Source organism: Desmodus rotundus, chromosome X (genome assembly GCF_022682495.2).
Source record: "Desmodus rotundus isolate HL8 chromosome X, HLdesRot8A.1, whole genome shotgun sequence".
NCBI lineage: Eukaryota > Metazoa > Chordata > Mammalia > Chiroptera > Phyllostomidae > Desmodus > Desmodus rotundus.
In genome coordinates, this window is record NC_071400.1 from 2,856,264 (window position 1) to 2,872,890 (window position 16,627).

At 38.9% G+C, this 16,627-nt stretch overlaps 1 protein-coding gene across 3 annotated transcripts in view; it reads right to left on the reverse strand.

Annotated features, from left to right (window-relative positions):
• ATP7A (ATPase copper transporting alpha) overlaps positions 1-16,627 on the reverse strand; it is a 105,153-nt gene that overhangs the window by 57,975 nt on the left and 30,551 nt on the right. For 2 of the 3 annotated variants that reach the window (XM_045183804.2, XM_045183805.3), the window contains exons 2-5: positions 13,218-13,358; positions 10,767-10,832; positions 3,444-3,933; positions 1,991-2,716 (exon numbers count right to left, since the gene is read on the reverse strand). In XM_045183804.2, coding sequence (XP_045039739.2) covers positions 1,991-2,716; positions 3,444-3,933; positions 10,767-10,832; positions 13,218-13,337 — 1,402 coding nt within the window. In that variant the 5' untranslated portion in view covers positions 13,338-13,358. The remainder of the gene's footprint in view (positions 1-1,990; positions 2,717-3,443; positions 3,934-10,766; positions 10,833-13,217; positions 13,359-16,627) is intronic. The other variant, XM_024574979.3, reaches the window with a different exon arrangement.

Sequence of the window (16,627 nt, forward strand, 5' to 3'; positions counted from 1 at the left end):
CCAGGCAGTCAATCCACTGAGCCATACCAGCCAGGGTGTATTCTGTATAAGTTTTCTAATAGGGAATTATGTATCTCTTTTTAGAGCACAAGAACCTTCGTCTGAGGTTGTCTTTATCAAAGTGAGAATTCTAGGTAGGAAACTAAAATGGTACAGCTACTTTTGAAAAGAATTTGACAGTTCCAGAAAATGTTAAACATATTTACCATATGACCCAGAAATTCAACTCCTAGGTATACACCCAGGAGAAAACATATATTCATGCAAAAGATTATTTACAAATTATTTATAGGACCACTATTTATAATAGCCAAGGGGTGGAAACATATATTTCCATCAGCTGATGAATGGAGAAACGAAGTGAGGTATATAATACATACTAGGGAATACTGTAACAGTAATTAAAATGAATAAAGTTCACGTTATGAACATCACTGAACATTTGCGTACCCTGAAAACAATATGCTCAGTGAAAGTACTTAGACACAAAAGCACAAATATTCTAATGACTTCACTTCCACGGTACCTAGAGTTGTCAAATTCATAACAACAAAAACGGAACAGTAGATAACAGCGGCTGGGGCAGGGGGAATGGGGAGTGATTGCCAACGAGTACGGGGTTTCTTCTGCAGGTGATAAAATGTTCTAAAATGAGACAGTGGTAACAGCTGCAATACTATGTGAATATACTGACAACCCGTGGATTGTGTACTTTAAAAGGGTGAATTTTATTGTATGTGAACTCCATCTTGACGTTAAAAGGTGAGAATCCTATAATTTCTACCTTTTGCCCTGAATATGAGAAGAATGTTTAATATGTCTCGTCCTTTTCCACTGAGAGTTATCTACCATAATAATTTAAGCATGGGTTTAATATAATTTTTTATGCTTCTCAGGTTTAGTGAGCTTGGAAACAATATGCTATTATTTGATATCCTTCATGCTGAGCAAAAGAGCAAAGGTTAAGAGCAAAGGTGACATGGTCTGCGAATTAGTTACTGTTATTTACAGTAAGAAGTGTCATTAGGGCATTTCCAGTTTAATGCAAGGCTATGTTCAATTCCAGTTCCAAACAACTTTACACAGGCAAGTTCCACTGCATATACATTTCTGGTTTCAGTTCAAGATAAGAGCTGTCAGGAAACAGGAAGACTTTGAATGCCTAAATTCAAAACTGTGGTTTAAACTTTATGATTTATTGATACCTTGTTTCTTTTTAAAACAACATTTGCCTCTCCCATTATACAGGGTCTGGCAGAAGTAAGGCCTGCCTGAGTGTGGCTGGTAGGGTAATAATATGGGTGTAATAATTTATAGTCTTAATTTGAACATTTCACCTAAAATGTCAGATGGTGTGCTTGAGTGTGACATTATGATGTTACAGAATTACATGTTCATGATTTTGTAATAAAAAGGGGGCGTTACTTGAACTGGACCCTGTATATATATAACTACATGCAGCCTTGTCATAAGAAAACTTAAAAGACATGCAGAAGCACAATGGAAACAATTATCATTTTCTTACCAGTTACAAATAACCACTGTCAAAATTTTAGCTCATTTCCCACCAGGAATTTGATTCATATACATAAATAACATATACATGGCATACATCTTTATACATGTGTTTATAAAACTCTGATAAAACTGAATATACCGCTTTTTAGCTTATTTTCCTTCACTTAGCAAAAATATCTGACACTCTCCTGTGGCATTAAGTACCTTTAATACCATAATCTTTACGGCTTCATAACATTTCATCCCATGGATATATCAGGATTTATTTAAGGTTTGTACTTTTAAAATAATTATGCAAACATCCTTATGCATCTCTGTATATATACATCGCTGAATACTTACATTGGACTTATCTCCAAAAGGTGGAAATAAAATGCCTATTAGTCCTTTCTCATTGATAAAAGACAAAAGAATCAGCAAACTGGTGAGAAAAGAACATTAGGGAAATCAAAGAAAAAAAATCGATAATTACCTGGCAAGGTAGCATCAAATCCCATGTCTTCTATTGCTTTCCTCAAAGTTTCTGGAGAGGTTAGTAGAGGATCATATTCTACAGTGCCGTTGCTGTTTGCAAGGGATACTAGTATGGATTTTACCCCTGTCTTTTTTGATATGACACCCTCAATAGACTGCACACAAGAGTTACAAGTCATGCCATCGATGTTTATCACGGTTTCTTGAGTCAGGGGCTGGCTAACTACGTTCAAGGGAATCTTCTGAAGACAGGAGCCGGAAGGAGAGTTTGAGGTACCGTCAACTCCACTTGTAATACTAACTCTATATTGTCCTGGTGGTACGGCCTCGATTGCTTTTCTCAGGGCTTCTGGAGTGACTAAGTTTGCATTGTACTTTACGACAGCAGATCTATTCTCTAAAGAAACTACTATGCTGCTTACATATTGGAGTGTAGATAAAGCACTTTCAATATTTGACACGCATGATTTACAATGCATGCCATCTATGGTGAAAATGGCTGTGGAATCATCGGCACATACTGGACTCCGTGGCTGTGCTCCTTCTGAGGATTTGACTGGTGTGTTCTTTAGGCGTTCTATATCAATAGCTCCCAACTTGGGGTACTTGGGCTGTTTTTTGATGAATGCTGGAAAGCCCGCAGCTTCAATCTGCTTCTTTATTTCCTCTCCTGTGATAAGATGAGGTTGATAAACAACAGTAGCTTCTTGGTTGTCCAGGGAGACTAATTAATAAAAAGAAAAATAGTTATTTAATTCAGTTATTCCTGGCCTGCTTCAGGAAACATTCTTTAGACCGAATCACTATCACACAAAATCACTTCTCTCTCACTGTTATTATCCTTTCTTAAAATAATTCTGTTCTTTTCAGAAAATGTTAATGACAGAGACTAGAAAAAAGTTAAAGATATGACCACTATATCAATGGTCTCCAAGTTTCTGAATGCCTGAATAGACATATATTAGACATAAAGAAGACCACAGGCATGTTGTATTAAGAATCCTGAACTCTCCCTGGCTGCTGTGGCGAATCAAAGGGTTGCCGGTTCCAACCCTGGCACATGCCTGGGTTGCGAGCCAGGTCCCCAGTAGGGGGCACGTGAGAGGCAACCACACACTGATGTTTCTCTCCCCCTCTTTCTCCCTCCCTTCCCCTCTCTCTCAAGATAAATAAATAAATAAAATCGTTAAAAAAGTAAACCCTGAACTCCATGAAATGCCGCCCCAACTGCATTTTCTGCTAGTTCAAAACTCATGTAACTTTTAATCATTCTCTTTGCTGACATTAATCCTAGCAATGCACTGTACTTCAGACTTTAGTGAAGCAATAAGCATTCCATTCCCACAAATTCAAATCCCATGCTTAAGAAGAAGAAAAGGCCAAGAAAGGTTGAAAGGCCAAAACAGAAAACTAAGCCTTAGAAAACACACAAATACCACCTGGCACGTTACCTTTAATTTGCTGAACACCCTGCAGTTTCCCTATTTTCCCTTCAATGGTGCTCGTGCACGAATGGCAGGTCATCCCCTCCACTTTCATCTTCAGCTTGACTTCACCCGCTGGAGCCACCCTGTAATCTTCACAGGTCCCTGGCTTTTTCTCCACAGTTCCAGTATCGAAACTGAGATCTGGAACCAGCTCCGTTATCTGACTGGCATTCACTAAAGAAGGGATTATGGTTACCACTGCAGTTCTTTGCTGAGGGGAAATATTAATGTCTGTGACACCCTTAGCCTTGAGCAATGTGCTCTGGATGTGGTCCCACGGCACAGTCAGTGAACCAGGAACTCTCAGACACACGGTGTCGGTTAAAACTGGGATGGGGTGGGGATTGCGGAGAATAGCATCAAAGCCCATGTCATCGATAGCTTCCTGCAGGGTCTCTGGAGTCTGTAGTTTAGGGTCATAAATAATAGTTGCATTTTTTTCTTCCAGTGAAACCTTTGGAAGGAAAGTTCACAAGTTACTTTAATTACATTACATGACAGAGAGCCTGAAAGCAATCAGCACACCACATTTAAGAATGAAACAAATAGTTCAGTCTAATGGAGTTTGTCTATTACTTCTCATCACTACTATTATCTTTGGAGAGTATATCTTGCGTACTGATAAGAATGGCAAAGCTGTATATAGGTGTAAGTGACTCAGGTACCGATCAGGCATTTGAAATACTGTAGACAAATACACCAAGAACTACTACCATGACTGCATCTTATACAAAATTGTGATGTAGTCTCACATGTGTGTTCTCTCTCTCTCCCTCTCTCTACACACACACACACACACACACACACACACACACACACACACACACACACACACACACACACACACACACACACACACCCAGGTTGGAAGTCACAAGATTTGACTTGGAGTTTCATTTCTCCATTTATAGCCAACCCATACTCCTTAGTTCTACCATCTACAAAGTGGAAAATATGCGCTATCATCATCCAGGGTTGTTATAAGGATCAGAGGAGTGAACAGATAGGAAAGCAGTTCTTTGCAGCAGCAAGTCATAGAAGAGTAAACACCGAACAACTAATATTTATTGAGCACATATTATATGTGCTAGGGACTGGGATTCTCGGAATACAAAGCTGAGCATGACATAGCTACAAGCAATAACAGTAGGAGAGACAATACAGAAAATGGACAGCCACTTATTCCTGCAAGTATGTGTGAGAAAAGGCTTCTCAGTGGAGATAATGCCTGAATGTTATAAGACAAACACAAATCAGCAAGGACATATGAAGCAGCGAATTCCAAACGAATGAACGCACAACAGTAGAGGAAGATGACAGGCTGGAGAATTAAACAACTGCTTTATTATGGGGCCTCTTGTATGCCAATAATGGCTTCTAATTTATCCTATAGGTAACAGAGAGCCATGGAAAGGTTAGGCAAGGGGATGACATGATCATATTTGCATGTTAGAGAAGAATCATTTGGGAGGCACTGTGGGAAATGATGTTGGGGTGACACAGGAGAAGGGGAGACCAGCCAGAAGGCTGTTGTAAATGCAATGATGGTGCAACAGAAGCTCTGAATGAAGGCTCGACACTAGGGGTGAAAAGGGCAGCACCAAGAGACATTTTAGGAGGGCGACACCTAGCAAGGAGACTACAGAGGGTAAAGGAAACAATAGAGCTCAGGTGGCAAACACAAGGCCCGTGGGCCAAATCCAGCCCTCCACCGTGTCCCTACCTGGCCCTCCACCTTGTTTTACCCGGCCCAGCATTTTGTTTCTACCTGGTGGCAGCGCTGAGCTCCTTGCCCCTAGTTAAGGAGTAGTTACATGTACACAGTCCTAAATTACATTCTGCCCTTTGAAAGCAACCACAAGGCTGATGTGGCCCCTGGTAAAAATGAGTTTGACACCCCTGCTATAGGCTATAAATATTCTAAAGGTGGTTCAGGATGAGGAAGATGATGATGATGATGATGACTGATTCCTGGTGAGAAGTTTTGTTCCACAAAATAAAAACAACTCCAAATACAATTATAAGTAACTCAGAGTAGGAAATCTCACTTTAAATCATCTACGATAGCTATGTAGTCAAATCTTTCTCTTATTTTAATGTGTTATATGTTTATTTCTCCTTCATCTTGGTAATCAATGGCTACGTATTTGGTAAAATCTTGAGATGTGCCCGAAGTGTGAAATATCACAAAGACTGATAATCCTAGTTGGTCAGATTGCTCTTAGTTTAGTCTCCTTCAGTCATTCCATATTTTGACCCCCTTTACCCTGTTCATCTGCCTCCCACCCATTGAGCTAATTTCTCCCCCACAAAAATGTCAATTTACCAACAAAGCCAATGAGAAATTATTCTCAAAACTGATTTTAAAAGCAACATTTACTTTGTCACTAGGCAGTTTGCTGTGCTTTCTACTGCTTTAGTCTCTCTTCTTTTTAAAGACTTTATTTCTTAGACACAGGGGAAGGGAGGGAGAAAGAGGAGGAGAGGGACATCAATGTGTGGTTGCCTCTCGGGCGCCCCATACCGGGGACCCAGCCCGCAACCCAGGCATGTGCCCTGACTGGGCATCGAACTGACGACCCCTTAGTTCGCAGGCTGACACTCAATCCAGTGAGACACACCAGCCAGGGCGACTTTAGCCTCTCTTCTACTGATAAAAAGACATAAGGAAAAAAGGCAACTATGGATATAAAATAATATACAAAAGAGTTTATTACCCAATGATTGTTTCACGCTGCAGCCTGGAAAACATTTCTTTATTTAGTAACTTCTATGTGTGTGTTTTAAAACTGGCCAGTCACAAAAATGTCCCCCTGGTTCCCCTAATGGCAACTTAACTTTTCCTCTGAATGTTCGATATCAAAGAGACTTTTCAAACCTAAGGTCTCAAAGGGAATAAAAATAAGCAGCTCCTTTGTTTCCATTGAAAGGAAATTCATACAGTGATTCTCACAATACAGTTGTGGAGGCCAAATCCTCGGGCAGGAAGCTAAAATAGCATTTATTTATTCAACAAATATTTACCGCGTGCCTATTACATGCCTGACACTGTGCTAGCTGCTAGGCACACAACGGTGAACAAAAGCAGGCTCCGGCTCCAGGCTGGTTCTGCATCTGTCCAGCTCTTCTTTCCCATGACCCCCACCACCAACAACCACCTCTGCCTATTCCCCACATTGTTCCAAAGTTTCCACAGCTTGTCTTTGTCTTGGGAGTCTTTCATTAGCAACCAAAGCTGTTATTTTCAGAAGAACTATTTTTCCACTGTATCAATAGTACCTCTGAAAACAAACAGTCTAGAACAGGGGTGTCAAACTCATTTTCATCAGGGGCCACACCAAACTCCCGGTTGCCTTCAAAGGGCCAAATGTAATTTTAGGTCTGTATCAATGTAACTACTCATGAACAGTTAAGCGAGAGCTCGGCGCTGCCGCCGGGTAGAAACAAGGCGCTGGGCCGGATAAAACAAGGTGGAGGCCGGATTTGGCCCGTGGGCCTTGTGTTTGCCACCTGTGGTCTAGAAATTATGAATGTGGCTCATAGGAAGGACTCAAGGTGGAGGACTATTTGTTGTATTTCGATGAAGGCGGGAGTGGGACAGTACAAAAGAAATCAAATGCACCCTGTGGCCTCAACAGCATTAATCGTGGTGTAGAGGTGCTAACTGTCCACATGGATTGTGAAGATCCATTATTTTAATGAGTATGGTGTTCTTTTTCTACTGAAATGCCTAAAGCATGAATTTCAGGCATAGCATACTTCATCTGCCTGCGATTTCTGTACAATTTGCATAAACAGACAAAGGCTGCACAAGCTGTTCTCAAGCAAGATGAAAGCTAGACCTTGGAGAAATCTCCCTAATTCAAAGAGCTATAGTTTCTTGACAGACTGAACCAGATAATCCTTTTTAGCTGTAACTTTCCATAAAAGCTACTGTCTTACTACCAATTCTTGGGTTGTCATTAGCACATTTTTCTCCTTTGTATTCCTTCTCATCTGATAATGAAAGGTGATCCAGTGTCATTTATGAAGCCTAGCAAACTGAACACATGCCCAGAAAACCCAGCAGGAAAATGAAAGCTATGATTTAGATGCAGGTTTATGCAAACCCAAAGTCCATGTCCTTTCCATCTATAAGTGAAAAGGCTAGATGACCTTTAATTTCCTTGAGTAACTAAAATTCTATGCCTGTAATGTGAGCAATGTGAATATAAATTGTTTTCTAGAGTCTGAACAAAATTTTAGTGCTGTATTTGTCTTCCCCCCTACATTTCCTATCTTCTCCCCTACTGCTTTAAGTTAAAAATGATTTAGAGAATATGTTTCTTTGGGCTTTTACGAGGATTGACAATCAGTATAATGTAAAATTTCCCCATTTTTAAAAGTGAAATGATTCATCAATTATCTTGAATTTCTAATGGTTGATTCACCACTTACAACATATTTTTTAATTTTTTTTATTGACTTGAGAGACAAAAAGAAACACTGATTTTTTTGTTCCACTTAGTTATGCATTCATTAGTTGATTCTTGTATGTGCCCTGACCAGGGATCACACCTACAACCTCAGTGTTTCAGGACGACACTCTAACCAACTGAGCTACCAGGCTGGGGCTACACTATATTTTTGACTCAACTAAAAACTATTTTAATACATAATAGGAATCCCATTTATAATATATATATCTCAATACAAATTCTATTGTTTGTTAAAATATGTGTGTATATTAATCAAGGAACACTCTACTTTGATGTTTCAGTATAGAATACTAAAAATTATAATATAAAGTGAAACATCAAGTTCTACTTACACATACTTTTTGAGCAACCTCAATAAATGTTACCAGTTAAAACAATTAAATCAATTTATTAACTAGCAGAAGACATTCTTAACAATATAAAAATTCAAAACCCAACTATTTTAAAAATGAAAAAGATACTGAGATTTTGTTAGTCTTTTTAAGATGTAACATTAATTTCATGAATTAAATTATCTGTAAACCGAGTGCTTTGTCAGAATTTCATTGCTAAGATATTTTGTTTTTGCTTCCAAAATTATACAACTAATGTATAATTATTGATTATAAAAATTAAATAAAAGTGATAAAAAGGAAATAGTGAAAGTCCCTCTTCACACCATTCTTCCACTGTTAGATTTTTATCTTGTATTGGACCTTTTGATACTTGGCGTGAAGTTCAACTAAAATCAGAAACCTAAGCCTCCTTGAATAACTGATTCTACATCTTTTTGTATGGATGGTTATTACCTAGGAATCTACATTAAGCAAAATGCCTATATTACTCTAATGTGTGTTCGAAAAAGGGATGTTCAATGTTCAATATACTATCATTTGCCATAGCAAAAATTAAGAAACAAAACAAGTTCCAAATAGAAATCAAAAAGACCAATCACTATATGTCGATATGGAACAATATCTAACATATATTTGCTAAGCAAAAAACCACAGTGCAGAACAATATCTATAGTGAGATTCCATTTATGTAAAAAGGTGATATATTTAAATATACACATACAGATATACATATATACATATAAACCATTTTATAGTCACAGTCTATTTCTGGAAGGATATATACATTGCAAACTGATAACTGCTTTCCTTTGAGAGAAAGATTTCACTCTGTACACGTGTAACCTTTTCAAGAATTAAAAAAAAGTTAAATTTAAGGGGAGCAAGCAAAGTATTGATCCACAGGATGAATTGAGTTACTGCCAGCATGTGGGTGGTCCTTTTGTAAAAGGATTGTCTATATTAGCAGAATGGATGGCAGCCTTTATCTACATGAAGGGAAAAAGCACTCAGAGTTAGCAGTTTAAGTTTCAAGGACAAAGTAATTTCCTAATAAAGCATTAACCTTTGGAGTCATTTAGTACTTATATCTAATTAAATTTGTTTTTACATTTCTACTTTCAAAAAGGCCAACCAATCGCAGAGAAAGACCTTCACATTATCTGCCTATTTTATTTCCCCCCTGAACAGACCACTGGGGTGATTAAATTAAACTTCAGGTTAATCCCTTTAAAGTCTGCAGTCTTGACATTGGCAGAAACAAACAAGAGTATTACACTCACAAACTTTACAATTTAAGACAAAATTCCCCAAATGTATTTAAGTGCTGAAGCTGCGATGAGAAATAATCATCCATTCTACTTATTCTACAATTAGAGACTCCTTGACTATTCACTCTCCTTGAATTTTGTTAAAGCTCTGATCTGTTCCACTGAAGCATATTTTCCATAAAGCAACCACACTCAACTTAATGTCACCATTATATCACTTCATATCAATTTTATTCCAAATACTACCAGAACTTTTTGACTTAAGTCAAAACAATGTCCTCCCCAAATCTGATTTCTAAATTCACTGCACATTAGTCTTAGTAAATGTAATCTCAGAAACTAGGATCTAGAAATGTTAAACCTTGACATTCTCTAAAAAGTAACCAATATTTATGTATTAACATTTCGAGGTAAATTCTGACTATAAATTACATTTGGACATAGACAATTTTCTATATGATTCCTAGAAAGAGGTGCATCTACCTTTTGTAGCCACTGAAACTTAAAATATTTGGGGGGACTTTAAGAAAAATAATCCAGTCCTGGCTGGTGTGGCTCAGTGGGTTGGGCACTGGCCTATGAACCGAAAGGTCACCGGTTTGATTCCTGGTCAGGGCACATGCCCACGTTGCAGGCCAGGTCCCCAGTTGGAGGAGTGTGAGGGGCAACCGATCAATGTTTCTCTCCCTCTCCCTCCTTCTCCTCTCTCTAAAAAATAAATAAAATCTTAAAAAAAAAATCTAAGACTCAAAAAAAATTCTGTTCAAAAGTAAATATTCTGAATAAGTAATAAAGTTACAATTTACAAAATTTTAAAAGCTAATAAATACCATAAAATCCATAAAAATAACAGATGTAATACTAATGCCTGATACACGCCTACCTCTATATTTTATTTTCCTATGTTTTTGCCTGTGTACTCTGCTGCTTCATTTAACAATGCTTTTGTAAAAACATTTCAACTGAGAAAAGAAAGATAACTGTCTTTCCCACTCAAAATTATTTTTTATTAATGAGAGTTTAGAAAAGTTCCTTTCAACATCATGGCTAGGTATTGCCAAATTTTTAGACCCGCTGTCTGTGAAATTTAGAAAAACTATCCAGTTTCTTTCATACAGGAGCTATAAGATTTCAGGGAGTTTCTGAAAAGCTTACCTGTGCAGAGATTAGTTTGAAATCTTCTTTGACCTGATAACAGTCACTTACCATTTTTACACCGGGCCCTACAGCTTCCTGCCATGGCCCTGGGTGAGTCGATGGGCAGTAGTATTGCTGGAAGCAATTTCGAGCAAAAATGTCACTGTACACACAAGTGACTAACAACCAGATATAGCTAAATACCCTACTAACCCCAAACTAAATATATCCCAAACTCAAGCTCCCCTTGAGCAGATCCTCCAAGTGCCCGTGGCATATCCAGTACCACCCAACACCAAGGGGAAGTCTAACAGGGAGGGGGAGTCAAAGTGGCATTAGACAATAGACTTAAAGGATTGTGGTTGAAATATTTTATATTTTTTAAAGATTTTATTTATTTACTTTTAGAGAGAGGGCAAGGGAGAGAGAAAGAGAGGGACAGAAATATCAATGTGTGGTTGCCTATTGCACACCCCAGCAAGGACCTGGCCCGCAACACAGGCATGTGCCCTGACTGGGAATCGAACCGGCGACCCTTTGGTTCGCAGGCCGGCACACAATCCACTGAGCCACACCAGCCAAGGTGAAATATTTTACTCTTGCAAAAACATGTAACCATGTGAACCCATTGCTAATACTCTGTCCAGGGTGTCAGAAGCTGTCACTCTAAGTGAGGGGCTGTGAAACTTAAGCTCCCTTAACTTCACAATAAATCTGTTTCTGGGCCTAGAAGACTTAACACTTAGTAAAATATTTTCTATTAAATATATTGGGAAACACTGGGTAGTAACATCATATAAATTTCAGGTTACAATTTATAATTTAGCACCCATATATTCCACTGTGTGCTGACTACCCAAAGTCTAGTCTCCTTTAGTCACCTTGTATTTGACTTTCTTTGCCCTCTTCATCTGCCCCCACCCAGCAAAATATTTTTTAAAGGAAGAAAAAAAGAAGAGATATTAAAATTATACTCTATATGGGTTTTTGACTAAAGGAGGAGAGGCGAGCTGGAAAAGGCAGAGAAAGTGTGCTTCCTTTTGTTTTTGGCAATCAAATTGCGAGCATGCCCTGAAAAGCATGGCCTTAAGCATCTGTCACTGGGATCCCTATGAATCACTGTTGATAAGACAAAGTGCTTTCATGTCACATCGCTGCTACTTTCCCTTTACACTTAATCTAATTGAAATGCATTTTTCTGACCTTAAACAGGCTTTATTAACAGAGGTGAGTTCTGGGAAGATGCAGTAGAAACAGCAGCCTTACAAACGAGTGTGATGTAATAGGCTATACAGGAATTACCTGCAAACATCAAAGCAGGATTTAGCCCTTCATTTATACATGGATATGTCGGCAAAACAGATATTAACATAAAATAGTTTGCCAGACAAAGAGTAAGTACCAAAGTCACTTGGAGAAAAATGATGTGAACTAGTTTTTTGGTGGTAAGTAGCTTTACTGCAATTAGCACAGACAATTAGTAAGATTTACCTTCTGTTCTTGCGCCCAGCACCAGCCCCTTAGATCAACTGGAGGATGTTTAATTGGTTTCATTTGAGGATAAAATCAAATGCAGGTGTCAGTTACTACGCACTGAAATTAGACTCGTTTTGAAAGCTTTGGGTCGGAAGGCTGCAGAGTCACTTTGGCCATCCACTTTTCAAATCAACAAACTGCAAATGTCTGCCTAATTTTGGATAGTTTACAAATTAATGAAAAAATCACGAAATTTTTTTTATAAATTTGAATTATTTTGAAGGTAAACTAGTTTGACAAAACCTTTGATGTCGTAAATACTGTCACTTCTCAGCTTCTCCAACTTGGAATTCTCCCCAAACCAAATGAAAGAAAGCAGCATCCTTGGGGGGCGGGGGCGGGGAGGCGGGGAGAGACAATAAAAGAGCCTCTAAGACTGGAGTTACCTGAAGGTAGATGGTGAATACAAAAGAAAATCCTACTTGTGGAGCATGGGAAAGTGGAAAATTTATATCTAAGTATTCCTAGGGGCAGAAAGCTTTGCAGAAGGCTTACCATATTATGTAAATAAAGCTTTTTTAGCCACAATCAGCAACACAGTGTTAGCTGACCAGAGTGTGTGGTACAGACAATAGATGGGAGCAGCACTGCTTTCCCACCGTAGAAATAGTAAGAATGGGTCCAAAGCTCACTTTGCTCTCTCTCGTCAAGATGAATATGAAACTCAGACAGGGGAAAAAAATCACCTATCGTTTCAGACGTGGCAAAGAATTACCCACATATTGCCACCACACTTCACAGGACTCTTGAATTAAGGAAATTTTGTATCAAACTGCATAAAGAATCACCGTATACCAATTTGCCATTTTTTTTGTCATGGAAACAAGGCAAACTGAAGTCAATTTGCTCAAGATCTTATGAGCAGTTTGACTCACAGACAAGAACATGGTAGAGACAGGAAGTGTAAATAAATTCTGTACTTCACTGAGAAGTCAAACCCATTTTGAAATCTCCGACTTCACTGATTCCCGAAGAGTAACTTACTTGAATGTGATGCACACCGTTCAGTTTTCCAATCTGCTGCTCAATGGTCCAAACACAGGAACTACATGTCATCCCCTCAACAGAGATGTTGACACAACTCGCACTCATATTTGGATCCATTTTGATTTCTTCTTTACATTCCTGTGAGAAACAATGAGCTCATTAATTTCAGCCACGGAAATAGTACTTCCTCAACTTCCCCCACCTCCTCGACTGAAAATAGGCTACTAATAAAATATAGTCAGTATTCTTTTCTCTCACGTCATGTTGTTCCCATTTCTGGGCCTTTGCTTTAGGTATTCCCTTGGTTGCGGGCTTTCTTCTTCCAGATTATCTGCTTTGCTAACTTCCTTGTCTCTTTCAAATCTAACCTGACTGAGTCTTACACTGACCACCCTGTTTTAAATTGCAACCCACATCCTTCCACAAACACACACTCTGATTCCCAGTACCTCTGCTCTATTTTCTTTTTTCATAGAACTTATCACATTCTAATGTATTCCGTAATTTACTTATTATGTTTATTGCTTATTATCTGTCTTCCTGTGATGGTTTTAAAATATGTTCACAAATTCTTTGTTTCTCCTTCCTTCCAGAGGTGGAATTTTTAACTCCCTTCCCCTTGAGTGTGGCCTGGATTCAGTGACTTGCTTCCAACACACAGAATATGGGTAGAAGCAAGGAGGTGTGACTTCCTAGACTAGGTCATAAAAAGCACTGCAAGGCAGGGGGAGGAGTCACTGTAGCTCCCTCCTGTCCTCTCTCTCTTGAATCACCAGATCTGGCGAAAGTCACCTGCCATGTCACGAGAATACAGCATTACGAAGAGGTTTAGAGGTTTATGTGCGAAGAAATTGAGGTGTCCTGTCAACAACGAGCAAAGACCTGAGTCCTCCTGCCAATGGCCAGGTGAGTGAACTGTCTTGGAAGTTGATCCTCCAGACTCAGTTAAGCCTTTAGAGCACAGCTGGCAAATACCAGGCCCACGGGTCGAATCCGGCCCAGCCCCTTGTTTCTACCCGGCAGCAGCGCCAAGCTCTCGCTTAACTGTTCAGGAGCAGTTACATGTACACAGTCCTCAAGGTTACATTCGGCCCTTTGGAGGCAACCACGAGGCTGATGTGGCCCCGGTGAAAATGAGTTTGACACCCCTGCTTTAGATGCCTGCAGCCCCAGGCAACATATTGACTACTACACATCAGAGACCTTGAGCCAGAATCACACAGCTAAACCACTCCCAGATTCAGGACCCACAGAAACTTTGAAATAATGTTTGTTGTTTCAGGCCACTAAATTTTGGGATAAGTTAACACTGAAATCATTAACTAATACACTTCTCGCCACAATGAAAATTCCATGGAAACAAGAATCTGTGTTTTTCACTGCTATTAATTTACACTGCATGAAGTTGCCATTACTGCCCATCAAAATAGTTGAATATTGCCAATTTAATATGGATCAACCTAATATATCCCAGGGAAATAGTAGTTTCCTTTAGTGAGGAGAACTGAATGGTTAGGGGATAAGGGTGAGAAAATTTTTTTCACAGTATAACCTTTTATCCCTTTTTTACAAATTGAGACGTAACTGAGATAACATTGTGTAGTTTGAGGTGTACAATGTGTTGGTTTGATACACATTTTATATTGTAATGTGACTTCCACCATTACTAACACCTTTCTCGCCACTTACCATTTTCTATGGTGAGAACAATTAAGATCTAGTCTCTTTTGTACTTTCTGAATTTTATACCATGAGAATGCACCGTCTATTCAAACGCATACACAGACACAAACACACATAAACGAACAGTGGACCTGAAATACTAGAAAACAATAATATGGATGGGAGTTTGTAATTAAGGCATTCTAAGGCCCTTGGTTTTATTCAGAATATATAGAGAGAAACACATAAAACCTAGACTTTCTTAAAAATACATGTTAAAAACTTAAGGATAATTGGTAAGGGACTAGAAAACCATATATAGCTTCCAAAACAGAAGAGTGAAAAAGGGAACAAAGAAAATTAAACAAATAGCCCTGGCTGGTGTGGCTCAATGGATTGAGCACCAGCCTTCCAACTGAAGAGTCACTGGTTGAGTCCCAGTCAACGGGCACATGCCTGGGTTGCGGGCCAGGTCCCCAGTTGGGGGCGCGTGAGAGACAATATATAAACTGAAAATATATAAACGCCAACTGACTTTGTAATATAGTTATTGTCCATCTTTTGAATTTTTAATGTCTCAAAGACAGGTACAAAGTCAGGAACATTTTGTAACCTCCCACTGCATTTAGCAAAATGACTCAGAAAACAGAGTAAGAGCATCAACAATTTCATGGTGGGGAAAAAATGCAGGCTTCTGAGAGGTCACAATATTAAACACACCTGGCAAGCAGCTATTAGTAACGAGGCGACTCTGAGAACAAGAGCATCCAACAACATTGTGGGAAATAACGTCTAGATATTAAAGTGTTTTTGAGTCGCTCCCTAAATACAGATGGTAATCACCATTGGTAATAACATTCCCCAAAGAAGGAACAGTATTATGACTAGATCATCATCTCCGGTCTCAAAACAGAAACAGCTGAAGTTGTGTACAAACATCAGATGCATGAAGTCTGACTGCTCCAAACCATTTCATAAAGCTGATCACAAAAGTTCAAACATTACTCATACAATCCCCCTAAAAATAGTTCCCATAATTTAGGAAAGGTTTCTGAATTTGCAATAAATTTTACAGTAAAACTTAAAATTCTTTTTGGATACGGTTCTACCTGGTACAGTTTTTATCACTATAGTAATCAAGAAAATGCAAATTAAAACCACAATGAATATGATTCATACCCATAAGGTGGACAAAAAGTTCTAAATCTGACAATAACAAGTGTTACTGAGGATGTGGAGGAACAGGATCCTTTAATTCAGCTGGTCAGAGTATAAGTTAGTTGTATTTTACTCGCTTATTTGTTCTGTTGATTAGGATCCACTTATAGGTGAGACCATATGGTATTTGTCTCTCACTGCGTGGCTTATCTCACTCAGCATAATGCTCTCCCGTTCCATCCATGCTGGCACGAAGAGTAAGATTTCCTTCTTTCTTACTGTTGCGCAGTATTCCATTGTGGAAATGTACCTTTTTGGATGCACTCATTTACTGATGGGCACTTAGGCTGCTTCCAGCACTTGGATATTATAAATTGTGCTGGAACCTAATCAATAAAATAAACAAACAAGCAAAACAGAATCAAAAACATGGAAATAAAGAACAAACTGAGAGTACCCAGAGATGTAGGGGGAGGGGAATAACAGGGTGGGAGGGAAGGGTTGTCAAGGAACATGTATAAAGCACACAGGGACAAAGCCACAGGGGGTAGGCTTGAGGGTGGGAGAAATAGTGACAACTGTACCTG